This window comes from Pipra filicauda, unplaced genomic scaffold (assembly GCF_003945595.2).
Source record: "Pipra filicauda isolate LSUMZ 115617 unplaced genomic scaffold, ASM394559v2 scaffold1077_size81871_pilon, whole genome shotgun sequence".
NCBI lineage: Eukaryota > Metazoa > Chordata > Aves > Passeriformes > Pipridae > Pipra > Pipra filicauda.
The window spans coordinates 39,586-55,428 of record NW_024103515.1 but is presented as its reverse complement, the minus strand read 5'-3'; the positions used below and the strand labels follow the sequence as shown (position 1 = coordinate 55,428).

The 15,843-nt window shown below is 57.9% G+C and overlaps 1 protein-coding gene across 1 annotated transcript in view; it reads left to right on the top strand.

The window, feature by feature from the left end:
* Window positions 1-15,843, top strand: part of LOC113998967 (dysferlin-like) — a gene marked incomplete at its 5' end in the record, with an annotated part of 42,482 nt that overhangs the window by 26,057 nt on the left and 582 nt on the right. Inside the window, 5 exons of the mRNA XM_039380244.1 lie at window positions 769-910; window positions 7,809-7,908; window positions 8,627-8,805; window positions 9,747-9,856; window positions 10,727-10,874. Of these exons, the coding sequence (XP_039236178.1) occupies window positions 769-910; window positions 7,809-7,908; window positions 8,627-8,805; window positions 9,747-9,856; window positions 10,727-10,874 (679 nt within the window). The remainder of the gene's footprint in view (window positions 1-768; window positions 911-7,808; window positions 7,909-8,626; window positions 8,806-9,746; window positions 9,857-10,726; window positions 10,875-15,843) is intronic.

Here is a 15,843-nt window from a genome sequence, read left to right as displayed (position 1 = left end):
ATGGATGGTTCCACCCTCTTCCTGGATGGATACAAACCTCTCCATGGATAGATCCAAACTTCTCCATGAAGGGATCCAAATCTCTCCATGAATGGATCCAAACCTCTCCAATGATGGATCCGTCTCTCTCCATAAATAGATCCAAACCTCTATAGCTATGGATCCACCCCTCTCCAGACATGGATCCATCCTCTCCATGGATGGATCCACCCCTCTCCAGACATGGATCCATCCTCTCCCTGGAGGGATCCAAACCTCTCCATGTATGGATCCACCTGTCTCCAGCTATGGATCCACCCTTCTCCATGGATGGATCCAGACCTCTCCATGGATGGATCCAAACCTCTCCATGGATGGATCCAAACCTCTCCATGGATGGATCCACCTGTCTCCAGCTATGGATCCACCCTTCTCCATGGATGGATCGACCCCTCTCCATGGATGGATCCAAACCTCTCCATGGACAGATCCATTTTTTTGGAAGGCACGTCCCCACTGGGCTCAGAACTGCTTGCAGACCTCATTTTCCTTTGGATCTCTTGGATGCTCCCATGACAGTATGGACACGTAGAGACCTAAGAGTTGGGAGCACCTTGGAAACCCTGGATAGGGAAGAAAAAACTCCAGCAGCTGCAGAACTCAGCTGGGAAAAAGGAATCCCAGCAGGGATGAGGAACATCCCCTTTCCCGCTCGCGTCCTCTGCGCCGGGAATTCCCGAATCCTCGGCACATTCCCGGTTTTCCACGGGCTCTGTCTGTGCTCTGCAGGTGGCTGGTGGGGCACGAGGAGAACAAGCAGAAGACAGACGTGCACTACAGGTCCATGGGGGGAGAGGGCAACTTCAACTGGAGGTTCGTCTTCCCCTTCGACTACCTGCCGGCCGAGCAGATGTGCCACGTGGCGAAGAAGGTGAGCGGCCTGCAGGGAGGGACTCCTGCCTTCTCCCGGGAATTCTGGGGTGGAATTGGCGCCCGGGACCTTCGCAGCCGGAGCTGTGCAAGGCTCAGCTTTGCCGTGGTGTCGTTTGAACTGGGAAATGGGTGCGAAGGATCCGCGTTGGCGGGGTCAGGGTTAGAGGTGGGTTTGTGGGAGGGGTTTGGAGAGGGGGATCCGCCCGGGAAAGACCCCTCTGGGCTGGGCAAGGATGGATGTTGGTGCAGTGGTGGCCAAGTGCTCTCCAGGTGAACTTCCAAGGCGGCTTGGTTGGTCTGGAGAGGGCGTTCCCATGGGAATGGTTGGGTGGGAACCTCTGGCCTCCCCCATGGAATCGTGGGTGTCTTCCTGTGCAAGAACTTCCCAGACGGGCTAAAGAGGAGGGGAAGGAAGGAGCTGCCTCCAAATTGCTGAGGGGAACACGGGTTGGGATGTACCACTGAGGGGAAGAAAAGCTTTGGTTTGGGGTTCAGGGAGAAGATTGGTCTAATAGGGAGTTCCTCTCTTGGGAAGTTACAAATGGATGTGATTCCTCCACCTGTTATTGCTCCTGATGTTCCTTGGATCACTTGGTGCAACGGGGTGATCGAATGTGGGAATTTCATGGAGGGAAGGAAACAGGGATTGTTTTGGGGTGTGTGGGATAATGCCAGTGAAAACAGTGGAAATTATGGAAATAATGGAAATTAGGGAAAATCGGACGCAGAAGGCTGCAGGGGAAGGAGATCTGTTCCTTAAATTTCCTGCTCCTCACCTGGATTAGGAGGATTAAAGGAGTAAGAGGAGTGGGATTCTAGTGGAATGTGCTGATCCCATGGCAGGAGTTTGGAGTTGGATGATCTTTAAGGTCCCTTCCAACCCAAAGCATTCCATGAGGCATTCCAGGATTGTTGGGGGTGTGGGGTGTGGGCAGCAGGGACAGTCCTGCCTGCCCAGACTTGGTCCTGCTTGTGACACTTCCCTGGAGGCTCCAACTGCAGCCACCTACCCCTGAGCCTTCATCTCGTGAGGAAGGTGTGATTCCATCACATGAGGGGGAATTTCCTCCTGGAAAGGGTGGTGAGGCCTTGGCAGGGGCTGCCCAGGGAGGTTTGGAGTGCCCAGCCCTGGAGGTGTCCCAGGAAGGCCTGGCCGTGGCACTCAGTGCTCTGGGCTGGGGGACAAGGTGGGCATCGGGCACGGGGGGGATCCATGGGCTGGGAGGGCTTTTCCAACCTCAGTGATCCAGGAATTCTGTGATCCCGTGATCTCTGCTCCCTCCCTGGCTCCTGTGAGCTCAACCTCACGGAGTGAGTGTTGCCCAAACGTCCCTGTTGCACTGGGACCGTCCCCCAAACCCCCAAACCCGCCGGGACCCCCCATCCCACCTGAGTTTGTGCGACTTGGCTTGGAAAAAACCCCCGAGCCAATCCCCCATCCCAGCCAATCCCCCATCCCAGCCAATCCCCCATCCCAGCCCCTCCAATCCCCCATCCCAGCCCCTCCAATCCCCCATCCCAGCCAATCCCCCATCCCAGCCACTCCAATCCCCCATCCCAGCCAATCCAATCCCCCATCCCAGCCAATCCCCCATCCCAGGCCAATCCCCCTACCCAGCACTCCAATCCCCCATCCCCACGCCACTCCAATCCCCCATCCAGCCACAATCCCCCTCCCAGCCAATCCCCCATCCAGCCCTCCAATCCCCCATCCCAGCCCTCCAATCCCCCATCCCAGCCCAATCCCCCATCCCAGCCAATCCCCCATCCCAGCCACTCCAATCCCCCATCCCAGCCAATCCCCATTCCCAGCCACTCCAATCCCCCATCCCAGCACTCCAATCCCCCATCCCAACCACTCCCATTCCCCATCCAACCCTCCATCCCCCATCCCCAGCCACTCCAAATCCCCCATCCCAGCCACATCCCCCGTCCAGCCCCTCCAATCCCCCATCCCAGCCCCCCAATCCCCCATCCCAGCCAATCCCCCATCCCAGCCCCTCCAATCCCCCATCCCAGCCACTCCCCAGCTCCCAGAGGGGCCTCTCCAGGCAGACAGGAATCCCAGCCGTGCCCATTTCACGCCTCACGTTCAACAGATCCCGGGAACGGCGCGTTCCACATCCAATTATCCCCCTCTGGAAAAGCCAAGCCCTCCCCTAATAAACCCTTTAAGCAAATCCATCCCACTGTGCTGGGATTTGCTTCCCCTCCCAGCACATGGCTCCGAAAATAAACAGCTTGTAAAAGGCCCCTGGCAAGGCAGGACTAATGAAGGCAGAGCCGGGGTTGTGTCCGGGGGCCTGGGTTTGATCTCCCCGGGTGCTGTTTGAACTCCCCCTTCATTAAAAGCGCTGCTGGAAGAGCCCCCGGCTGGAAAGGCGGGCCCTGGGAGTTGGAATTTAAATCAAAGCCGCCCCCGGGGCGAAGTGGGAGCTGCTCAAAGGCACCTGCACCCGGCTGGGGTTGGATCTCCCAGGGATTCCCGACCTCTCCCCGCTGTTTGCTCCCGTTGGGGTGGAAGGAGGGAGCGGGAATCGCGGAATTGCGGGATGGTTTGGGTGGGAAGGGGCCTGAAGGATCCCCTCATTCCACAGCCCTGCCGCTGGAGTGGCGGAATTCAGCCCCTCCACGTCACCACAGCCTGTGTTCCCCTTTAGGAATTCGTGGAATCATGGAATGGTTTGGGTGGGAAGGGACCACAAAGCCCATCCAGGGCCACCCCCTGCCCTGGGCAGGGACACCTCCCACTAGCCCAGGTCAAACCTGGCCTTGGACACTTCCAGGGATCCAGGGGCAGCCACAGCTTCTCTGGGAATTCCATCCCAGCCCCTCCCCACCCTCACAGGGAAGAATTCCTCCCCAATATCCCACTCAAATCTCCGTTTTTTCCAGTTTGAAGCCATTCCCTGTGTCCTGACCCTCCATCCCTTGTCCCAGGTCCCTCTCCAGCTCTCCAAGTGTCCCTAAGATTTGATGATCCAACCATCCCCCAACCCTGACCATGTCCCCAAGTGCCACATCCACAGGGCTGTTCAATCCCACAGGGATGGGGATCCCCCCCTGCCAGGGCTGGACAACCCTTCCCAGGAGGGAGTTTTCCCCAAATCCCACCTAAACCTGAAGTTTCAGCTTCAGATCCCCGGGGCTGAGCCTGGCAGGTCCCAGCTCTTGCAGGGCTGTCAGGTGGTCCTGGCACAGCCCCGGGGGCAATCCCAGCTCGGCTGGATGGGAATCTCCGGGCACAGGGAGGGCTCAGCCCCCACGTCCCGCGGGCACCGGGAGCTGGGAAAGGCTGGAATTGGTTGGGAACGTTCAGCTGCACGTCCCGGTCCCAGCAGCAGCCGAGTGCAGCTGCCAGGGCTGAGCTCAGGAGGGTCTTTAGGGCAGGAAAGGGTTGGCAGGGAATGTCAGAGCAGATGGAATGGGCTGGGGCCGTGTCCGGGTCTGGGACCATCGTGGACAGAAGGACATGGAGGGGCTGGAGAGTGTGCAGGGAAGGGAAGGGAGCTGGGAAGGGGCTGGAGCAGCAGGAGCAGCTGAGGGAGCTGGGGGGGCTCAACCTGGAGAAAAGGAGGCTCAGGGGGGACCTTCTGGATCCCTAAAATGCCCTGGAAGGAGGTTGGAGCCAGGGGGGATCGGGCTCTGCTCCCAGGGAACAAGGGACAGGAGGAGAGGGAACGGCCTCCAGCTGTGCCAGGGGAGGCTCAGGTTGGACATCAGGAGGAATTTCCTATGGAAAGGCCTTGGCAGGGGCTGCCCAGGGAGGTTTGGAGTGCCCAGCCCTGGAGGTGTCCCAGGAAGGCCTGGCCGTGGCACTCAGTGCTCTGGGCTGGGGGACAAGGTGGGATCAGGCACAGGGGAGATCCATGGGCTGGGAGGGCTTTTCCAACCTCAGGGATCCTGGGAGCTCCAGGGAGAGTTTCCTGCCTGTCCAGCTGCTCCAGGATGAGGGACCTGCTGCTCTCCCACACGCACAGGCTGGGTGCAAACCCCCCGGGGCCTCCTGCCCTCCCAAAAAATCCAGGTCTCTCCTTACTCTGTATCCCGTAGCACAAAAGCAGCCCAGCAGAAATGCAGCCCTGTCAACACTTTCCCGGGAACAGGAGCGGGTTTTTCCCTCCTCCCCTCTGCGTTATTCACATCCCCCAGCCTCCCCTCTCCCCCCTCCTGACTGCAGAACGACCCCCAAACAAACAATAATTCCAGCCCCTTCCTCTGCCCAGGGCTGGGAAATCAATCTCTGGCCGTGGGTTTTGTTTTTCTGGGGGATTTCAGAGCTCGGTTTGATCCCGGAGTGAATTTTACATTTAATCGCAGAGTGAATTTTCCGCTGCCTCCAAAGGGACCCGTCGACCTCCCCCAGCCTGGAATTGTCCCTTCCCACCCTGCCCTTCCCCCAGCCCTGCCTCTCCCTGTCCCCACTTCCCAGGGCTCTGGGCAGGACAGTTTTGTCCCCAGCCAAACTCCATTTACGGGGTTTTCCACAACAAAAAGGGTCCGGGCAGTAGGGATGGTGCCGGTGTGGGATGTGCTCCCAGTTGCCCCCTGGAAGGAGTGGGATCCCCCAGGAGTGACCCTTGGTCAGGCAGGAGGTTGTTCTGAGGGGTGGGAGCAGTGCTGGGATGAAGGGGGTGCAGGGAGGATCCAACGGGGCCACAGTGTGGGGTTTGTTCCCTTTGAGGGTGGACAAATCCTTGGATCTTGCAGTGGGAAGGGGGGAAGGTGGAAAGCCAAGTCCTGTGGGTTTGGCAGCAGTTCCTTGGTGAGTCATGGAATGGTTTGGGTGGGAAGGGACCTTAAAGATCATCTCATTCCACCCTTGCCATGGGCAGGGACACCTTCCACCAGCCCAGGCTGCTCCAACCTGGCCTTGGGCACTTCCAGGGATCCAGGGGCAGCCACAGCTTCTCTGGGCAACCTGTGCCAGGGCCTGCCCACCCTCCCAGCCAGGAATTTCTTCCCAATATCCCACCCAAATCTCCCCTTTTCCAGTCTGAAGCCATTCCCTGTGTGCTGTCCCTCCCTGCCTTGTCCCCAGTCCCTCTCCAGCTCTCCTGGAGCCCCTTTAGGCCCTACCAGGGGCTCTCAGCTCTCCCTGGAGCCTTCTCTTCTCCAGGGGAACCCCCCCAGCTCTCCCAGCCTGGCTCCAGAGCAGAGGGGCTCCACAATCCTGGAATGGTTTGGGTTGGAAGGGACCTTAAATCCCACCCAGTGCCACCCCCTGCCATGGGCAGGGACACCTCCCACTCTCCCAGGTTGCTCCAACCTGGCCTTGGACACTCCAGGGATCCAGGGGCAGTTTGGTCCAAGCTTCCCCTTGTTCCAGTGGGAAGTGTCCCTGCCCATGGCAGGGGTTGGAACGAGATGGTCTTTAAGGTCCTTCCCACCCAAACCATTCCAGGATTCTGTGAGGTTTCCCCCTCTCCCCAGCCAGGAGCAGATGTGCCCAGCAGGGGAACAAAACCCCTTGGAGATGGGAATCCTTCCACCTCCCAGACCCCAGGTGGACCTTTCCAACCCCCGGTGAGATCATCCCACCACCTTTAGCCATGGATACACATTCCCTTGGGATTTCTGCCCTGGGTGACTGACAACCCTCCTGCCATGAAGGCCCCAATATCCGGGAACGGGAAGAGTCACCAGAAACTCTTCCCCTTCCCTTTGGAGCAGCTTTAATTTCCAAGGACTGGGAAAGCTGGAAAAACCGGGAAGACATCCCCCTCCCAGCACCCCCTCGGAAAAAAACATCCCTGCTGACATCCAGTGCCATCAGCACGGGGGGAGAGAGGGAGCTTTTCATCGGCTTCATTTCTGGATTATAAAATATTTAAAGCCTGGGAATAAAACGCTCCGGTGCAAAATTCCTGGCCCGTTTTCCCAGAGCCAGGGGGGGAACGGAGCTCCAGTGAAACCCAACCAGCCAGGGGGAGCTCTGGAAGGGAAACCAGTTCCAGGGGGATTTAAGCTCCCACAGCCTCCCAGCTGGAATATTTATGTTCTCCTGGAGTGGGACACATTTTCCCCCCTTTCTTATTTAAATTGGACCATGGAATGAATCCGAGTTGTGGATTTATGGGGTCAGGGATAATGCTGGAGGTTCCTGCGTTTAAATGTTCTCCTTTCTGACACTTCCCCGGTGCAGGAAGGAGGAATTGCCACCAGGATACCCCTGGGAGGGGGGTCAGGAATCCCAGCCTGACTCTGCCTCCTCTTTGCGGGGCCAGGAGTGACAAACCCTCGCTCTGGGAGTGCTCTGGGCTCTCTCCTTCTGTCCTGATGCTCCTTTTTGGGTGTCAGGAGGAATTTCCTCCTGGAAGGGGTGGTCAGGCCTTGGCAGGGGCTGCCCAGGGACTGGGGACAAGGCATGGAGGGACAGGACACAGGGAATGCCTTCCCACTGCCAGAGGGCAGGGATAGGTGGGATATTGGGAAGGAATTGCTGGCTGGGAGGGTGGGGAGGCCCTGGCACAGGTTGGGCAGAGAAGCTGTGGCTGCCCCTGGATCCCTGGGAGTGTCCAAGGCCAGGTTGGAGCAACCTGGGAGAGTGGAAGGTGTCCCTGGGTAGGACTGAGTGGGATTTAAGGTCCCTTCCGACATGAACAATTCCATAATTCCATCTTTCTGACAGCTCTGAGTATCCAAAGGATAAATATTGTCAGTAAATTAAGGGATGAACTGGTGATAACTCCCCTTCCAGAGGCATCCTGGCTTTCCCACTGAGCATCCAAGAGCTGCCCAGAGCCAGAGGTCCTGTGGTTCCAGCCCTGCAGAGCCAGGGCAGGACACACCAGGAGCGCCAGGATTTCCATGGGAAGACGGGAACCACTCCCTCTGCCCACTTCCTCTGACAATCCTTTTGTTCCCCCTGGTTTTCTCTCCCGGTGGGATTTTAGGAGCATTTCTGGAGCTTGGACAAGACAGAAAACAAGATCCCACCACAGCTGATCCTCCAGATCTGGGACAACGACAAGTTCTCCTTCGACGACTATTTGGGTGAGCTGGGGGAGGTTTTTGGCTCCATCCCTCCCGGGGCAGCAGGAAGGGAAAAATTCCTGGAAAATGGTGCCTGGAAAAGCTGGGGCTGTCCCTGGATCCCTGGAAGTGTCCAAGGCCAGGTTGGATGGGGCTTGGAGCAACCTGGGATAGGGGAAGGTGTCCCTACCCATGGCAGGGGGTGGCACTGGATGGGATTTAAGGTCCCTTCCCACCCAAACCATTCCAGGATTTTGGAGCCCCTCTGCTCTGGAACCAGGCTGGGAGAGCTGGGGGGGTTCCCCTGGAGAAGAGAAGGCTCCAGGGAGAGCTGAGAGCCCCTGGCAGGGCCTAAAGGGGCTCCAGGAGAGCTGGAGAGGGACTGGGGACAAGGCAGGGAGGGACAGGACACAGGGAATGGCTTCCCAGTGCCAGAGGGCAGGGATGGATGGGATATTGGGAAGGAATTGCTGACTGGGAGGATTGGGAGGCCCTGGAATGAATTTCCCAGAGCAGCTGTGGCTGCCCCTGGATCCCTGGAAGTGTCCAAGGCCAGGCTGGACATGGCTTGGAGCAGCCTGGGCTAGAGGAGGTTGTGGTTTGGAGCTGGGGGGGGTCTGGGTGGCCCAAACTCCCTGAGATCAGGAAGGTGCCACAAGGAAAGAGCCCTCAGGGAAAGAGGCCGCGTTTCAAGGACCTTTACACTGAGCTGTCCCACCTGTGACATTCCTCCTTCCAGGCTCCATCCAGATGGACCTCAACAGGATGCCCAAACCTGCCAAGACGGCCGAGAAGTGCTCCCTGGAGCTGGTGGACGACACCCTGTCCTCCAACCACTTCGTGTCCCTCTTCGAGCAGAAAACTGTCAAGGGCTGGTGGCCCTGTGGGGCTGAGCAGGACCACAAGAAGATCCTGGCGGTGAGGAGGCCCCTCCACGTGTTCCCGTGGGATTCACTCCAAATCCCCATCCCTGGAGGTGCCCAAGGCCAGGCTGGACGGGGCTTGGAGCAGCCTGGGCTGGTGGGAGGTGTCCCTGCCCGTGGCAGGGGGTGGGACTCCACATCTGCATGGTCTGGAGTGGGATGATCCTTCAGGCCCTTCCCACCCCGAACCATTCCAGGATTTTCCCTGGAAGCTCTGAGGAGGGAGGTGTCCGGGCCGAGCACCTGCGGGATGTCACGGTTGGGGCACCACATGAAGTTTGGGGCTGTGAATTTTCCCTGCATGTCTGCCAGCCTCGTGCAAATTCCTCAGGAGGAATCCCTTGGTTTGTGGGGGTTTTTTTTTGGCCGTGGATTTTGGAATGTGCCACCGAACCTGACTCTGTGTCAGGCCCTGTTCCTGATGGTCTCGTGTCACGAGAAGCACCAGGGAAAGGCTCCAGCTGTCCCAGTGACACGTGGAAATGTGTCCTGTCCAAGGGTTTGGTGGTGCTTCCATCCAGGTAAAGGAGTCCAGGCTGTGAATGGAGTCATTCCACAAAAAAAAAACACAACCCTCCTGAGGCGGGTTCAGGGAAATCAGGAATCAGGGAATCAGGAAAGGCTGGACTCAGTGCCGTGGTCTGGTTGGCAAGGTGGTGATCGGTCACAGGTTGGACTCGACGATCCTGGAGGTCTTTTCCAACCTCAGTGGTTCTGTAGTTTCCCCAAACTTGGGTGTCAGTGACATTTGGGATCTCCTGGAGGATCCCCCGTGGTCCGTTGAGGGATCTCTGGACTCTCCCTGGTTTCCTCGTGGGTGGTTTCTGGGCTTTGCTCCAAGTGGATTTTCTTCCCCCAATCCATGTTTTCCACCCGTTTCTCACCCCTGCCCTCTTTTTTGGGGTTCTGAGTGTGTTTTGTTCGTGTCCCCCCCAGGGCAAACTGGAGATGACTCTGGAGATCGTGGCGGAGCAGGAGCACGAGGAGCGCCCGGCTGGGATGGGGAGGGACGAGCCCAACATGAACCCCAGGCTGGAGGAGCCCAAGTGAGACATCCCGAGGGGAAAATCAACCCCCGGGGCACGGAGAGCTCGGGGAGCAACCGGGAATTCGGGGGGGCCCAGTTTGAGGGGACTGGGATTGAACCGGGGTGGGCTCTGTTCTCAACTGGAGTGGGAAGGGAGACAGGCCAGGGGAAGGGGAGCCTGGTCTGGAGCACCAGGGAGGACCTGGTGGGACATTCCCAGAGGGATGGAGGGGCTGGGACAGTCCAGGGAGGTCAGGAGGGTGATCTGGACCATCAAGAGGGACATTGGTGGGACATTCCCAGAGGGATGGAGGGGCTGGGACAGTCCAGGAGGGGTGGGAAGCTGGTTTGGACCTCCAAGAGGGACGTTGGTGGGACATTCCCAGAGGGATGGAGGAGCTGGGACAGTCCAAGTGGGATGGGAGTCTGGTTTGGACCTCCAAGAGGGATGTTGGTGGGACATTCCCAGAGGGATGGAGGAGCTGGGACAGTCCAGGAGGGATGGGAAGCTGTTCTGGCCCACCAAGAGGGACATTGGTGGGACATTCCCAGGGGGATGGAGGAGCTGGGACAGTCCAGGAGGGATGGGAAGCTGTTCTGGCCCACCAAGAGGGACATTGGTGGGACATTCCCAGAGGGATGAAGAAGCTGAGACAGTGCAGGAGGGATGGGAAGCTGTTCTGGACCACCAAGAGGGATGTTGGTGGGACATTCCCAGAGGGATGAAGGAGCTGGGACAGTCCAGGAGGGGTGGGAAGCTGGTTTGGACCACCAAGGGGGACATGAGTGGTTCATTCCCAGAGGGATGTGGGTTTTCAGGCCACACTGCTGGGATTGGGGATCCAGGAGGGCGAAGCTCTGACGTGACCTGAACTTTTCCCGGCTCCAGGCGCCCGGAAACCTCCTTCCTGTGGTTCACCTCCCCCTACAAGACCCTCAAGTACATCCTGTGGAGGAGGTACAAGTGGATGCTGATCCTGCTCATCCTCCTCTTCATCCTGCTGCTCTTCCTGGGGATCTTCATCTACTCCTTCCCGGTATGGAGCGGGCTGGGCAAGGCTGGGAGAGATTCCCCTGGATGGGAGGGATGGTTCCAGGGCAGGGGGCTGGAAAAATCCGGGGCTACTCCCTGAGGAACAGCCTGGGGGATCGTGGGGGTCAAAAGGTGGTTTGGTTTTGGGTCATTCCTGAGAAGGACGTGGAGGGGCTGGAGCGTGTCCAGGGAAGGAGCTGGGAAGGGGCTGGAGCAGCTGGAGCAGCTGAGGGAGCTGGGGGGGCTCAGCCTGGAGAAAAGGAGGCTCAGGGGGGACCTTCTGGATCCCTAAAATGCCTTAGAAGGATGTTGGAGTCGGAGGGGGGCAGAAATAAGTGACAGGAAGCAGGACAAGAGGGAACGGCCTCAGGCTGTGCCAGGGGAGGCTCAGGTTGGACATCAGGAGGAATTTCCTCCTGGAAAAGGTGGTCAGGCCTTGGCAGGGGCTGCCCAGGGAGGGGGTGGAGTCCCCACCCCTGGGGGGATTTCAAATCCCTGTGGATGTGGCACTTGGGGACATGGTTGGGGGTGGCCTGGGCAGTGCTGGGGGAGGTTGGACTCCATGATCCCAGGGGGCTTTTCCAGCCTCAACCATCCCATTCCAGACTCCTCCTGCAGGCTGAGCCCAAGGTTCTCCCCTCTCTGTGTCCATGTTTCCAATGGGGGTCATTCCTCCATGGGGTCAGTCCCTCAGGAACTGCTCCAGGTCCTTTTCCATGGGGTCAGTCCCTCAGGAACTGCTCCAGGTCCCTTTCCAGGGGCTCAGTCCCTCAGGAATTGCTCCAGGTCCATATTCCACGGGGTCAGTCCTTCAGGAACTGCTCCAGGTCCCTTCCACAGATGGGTCCCTTCCATGGGGTCATTCCTTCAGGAACTGCTCCAATGTGGGTCAGTCTTCCATGGAGTCATTCCTCCAGGAACTGCTCCAGGTCCATATTCCATGGGGTCATTCCTTCTGGAACTGCTCCAACATGGGTCCTCCACAGGGTCCCAAGTCCCCCCCTTGCCCAGACCTGCCCACACCCCCCCCTCACACCCCCCTGCATGTCCCGGAGCAGCAGTGGAGCCTCCCTGACCCCGGCCTGCTCCGTGTTTCCCTGGGATCCGAGCGCTCATTCCAGCGGTGTCCCACAGCCCCGGCGTGGGCAGGAGGAAGAACCCCGAGGCCTATAAATATTGCTTTCCACCCGGCACTCCTCGGGATCTCTCCCTGTTTTCTGGTTAAAGGCCGGGTCGAGTTTCCCCCCGGGGAGTTCTCAGAGCTATTTTGGAAAAGCGGGGCCGTGGCTCCTGGAATTCCTCCGGCTTTGTGTCTTTGGCCTCGTTCCCCGGAATGTTTGAGGTCGCCGCGTCTCCGCAGGGATTTAGTTCCTTCCCCCTTCCATCAGGGACTGAATTTGGGGATGGTTTGCTCCCAAGGATCCCCCAGGCATCCCGACCTTTGGAAGGGATGTCAATCCCTGGTTGAACACGTGGAAAACCAGTCCCTCCCCACTTCTGATCCCGGTTTGTGTCCCGCTGGCCAGCGGGGTTTGCTGCGTCCATCCCTGGAGGGGGGATCTTCCCACTCCACAGGGAATTCTGAGGAATTCCCACTCTGCAGGCAGAGGGGTTTGTGGGCATCCTGCCCCTCTCATCCCAGGAAAAGCGGTGGGTGATGGGAAGGAAAGCTCAGGGAACCTTGGAATGTTCCCGTGGAAGGGCTCTGTGGTTCCGTCCCCGGGACACAGGGATGGATCACGGGCTGGAATAAAGACCTTCCCATCCCTCCTTTCCTCCTCTTGGATCCTCTCCCAGCTCTCTTTCCCGGGAGAGTTTTGTGCACCCAGTTGTTTTCCAGGCAGGGAATATGCCATGGTTTCCCTGGAGGAATCCGGGGCCTCTTAAGGAGCAGGGAGAGACATGGAAAAGTGGGAAAGGGCCTGGAAGTGCTCAGGGATGAAGATGAGGTTTATCAGGATCCATGGAATGCTGGGAGTAGGGCAGGATGGGAAATCAAGGCCCACATCCATAAGGAACCATCCTTAACCCCACTGCTTCCAGAAGAAGTGGGAAAGAGCCAATTCCAACCGAAAACCCGACTGGTTTTGGGTGGAAAACTGCCCGGAATTGCACATTTCCATCCAAAAAATGGTCTAGTTTTACAAAAACGGGGCAAAATATTGCAAAGCTGATATTGTGAGGTTCTGAATTTATTCCTGGGCTCTCCAACCCCCCCCCCCCCCCCCCCAGTGCCAGGGGACTGCTCTGCTTTAGTTTTCCCTGGAGACTGGCTGGGATTTAGGGCTGTGCAGACCAGGGGCAGCATTCCCTGGAGATTTCCTGTAGGGTTTCCTTGGGTGGTCCTTAAATTTAACTTGCCATCAGGAGCCTCCTGAAACAAGAGGGAAATGAGATCCAGTAGCTGGGGGTTGGAGCTGGAGGAACTGGTCCAGTGGGAACTGGGGGCTAATTTGTGAGATGAAGGATAATTAACCACTGGAATAACGAGCCAGAGGTTGTGGTGGAGCTGTTGCTGCTGGAGAGGGCCCAGGATGGAGATGGAATGTCTTCCTGCAGGAGGAGCCCCATCCCTGGAAGTGTCCAAGGCCAGGTTGGACGGGGCTTGGAGCAGCCTGGGATAGTGGGAGGTGTCCCTGGGTGGGATTTAGGGTCCCTCCCAACCCAGAGCATTCCATGATTCCTGGATACCTTTTCTTCCGGCTTCACATCCAGCCCCAGACGTTCACCCAGCCATTCCCACTCACCCACGGAAGCACTGGATGAAAATTCCATCAAAGGCACTGGACTTTTCCAAAAAAAACCCCAGCAAATCCAGAAATGATCCCACTGGGAAGGAGCAGAGGGTGGAACTGGAGCTGAGAGAATCCCAGAATCCCAGACTGGTTTGGGTCGGGAGGGACCTTCGATCCCACCAATCCCAACGTTCCCACGGCTGAGTGGGAATGGCTGAGGGAACACCTTGGGCTGGGTGTGGAGTGTCATGGAATCATGGAATGGTGTGGGTTGGGAAGGACCTTAAATCCCACCCAGGGACACCTCCCACTATCCCAGGCTGCTCCAAGTCCTGTCCAAGCTGCCTGTGACAGAACATCTTAGGGACTATAAATCCATAACACGTCGGGAATACGCTGAAGGATCTCCCCAAAATGAGGATTATTGGGAAGATCTGAGTGGCTGCCACCACAAAAAAACCCAGCTGTGCTTCCAGCTGGATGTGACTCCACTTTCAACACCCGGGGAACCCAAATTCAGCCCGGGGCACAAAACTTCTCCCTTCCGGGACACAACCGGTCAAATCCCAAAATCCAGGAGCGTTTTGGAGGCTGGACTTGGAGGGACAAATGGTGGATGATTAATTCCGAGGGGTTTTTTTGTCACTGGGGGCTTTTTAATGACTTCTGGGAAACTGCCCTGGCTTGATTTATGGCATTATTAGAAATCCTGGTTGGAAAACCGCTGGAGAAGCTGCTCCACGTTGTAATTCATCAGGATGCTTCTGCTCAGACATTATTTGGTTGGTTTTAGGGTTATTTTGTGTCTTTTCCCCCCTCATTCCTCCCCAAATCCTGCCCTGGGATTTGTTTCCAGTTTGGGGGTTTTTTTACGAGTGGTGGATCATCCCGGGCCAGTTATGGAATGGGAGGAAGGACTTCCCAAATGTCCTAAATGTGCATTTTTGGGGTGTTTTCACCGTGGTTTGATCAGGGGGGGTCAGCACAGATTATTCCTGATCGTGGCACTGCCACATCTTCTGTCAAGGAAGGAATTCCATGGAAAACAGGCTGAAATCCACCTGTGACACCCCAATTTCCATGTCAATCCTAAAGTTCTCCCTGTGCCGGGCACTGCTGAGCCCCTGGAATTCTGGGGTTGGTTTTGGGCCCCTCACAAGAGAGACATGGAGGGGCTGGAGCGTGTCCAGGGAAGGAGCTGGAGAAGGGGCTGGAGCAGCAGGAGGGGCTGAGGGAGCTGGGGGGGCTCAGCCTGGAGAAAAAGAGGCTCAGGGGGGACCTTCTGGATCCCTAAAACTCCCTGGAATGAGGTTGGAGCCGGGGGCAATCAGGCTCTGCTGCCAGGGAACAAGGGACAGGAGGAGAGGGAACGGCCTCCAGCTGTGCCAGGGGAGGCTCAGGTTGGATATTGGGGAAAATTCCCTCCTGGAAAGGGTGGTGAGGCCTTGTCAGGGGCTGCCCAGGGAGGTTTGGAGTTCCCATCCCTGGAAGCTTCCAGAAATCCTTTGGATGTGGCACGTGGGGCCGTGTCCGCGATGGGGCCGAGGGGATGTTTGGACTCGATCCTAAAAGTCTTCTCCGACCTCGCCAGGGATGGTGGAGATCCCAGGAAAGGGGTGTGGGAAGGTCGTGCCTGGGGTGTCCCCTCTCAGCAGCACAAACCCACCCATGGAGCAGATCCTGGGGATGGAGGCAAAGGCAGGGAAAAAAATCCAGAGGAAAGTTGATTTGCCTTCCCTGCCTCTGGCAGAGCCCCTGGAGACGCTCCAGGGAGCTGCAGGCTGGGCTTGGACTCGGAGTTAATGAGGATGGGACAGGGCTGGAGACCCTCCTCTGCTTCCCGGAGCGATTCCAGGCCTGTGGAAAGCTCTGCTCTCCAGAAAAATCCCGGGGATGCTCAAGGACCTTTTCCAAAGGGTCCAGCTCAACAGGAAGAGGGGGTGAGGTCACCGGTTTTGGGGGAATGTGGGAAGAAGGGGCTGAGGTCACTGGTTTTGAGGGAATGTGGGAAGGAGGAGCTGTGGGGATGCAAGGTCGGGGTTTGGGTGGAGAATCCAACCCGGGGGTTTGTGGGAAGCACTGGAGGGGAAGGAGCAGCGGGATCCAGAGGAGAGGAGGAGGAGGCACAAATGGCTGGAAGTGCCTCCTGCTGGAAGAGCCTCTGGGCTGGTGCTGCTGGGGAGGAGCCAAATCCCTTCCCGGGCTTGGAAAAGCTGGAAATTCTCCTTCGGAGCTGCT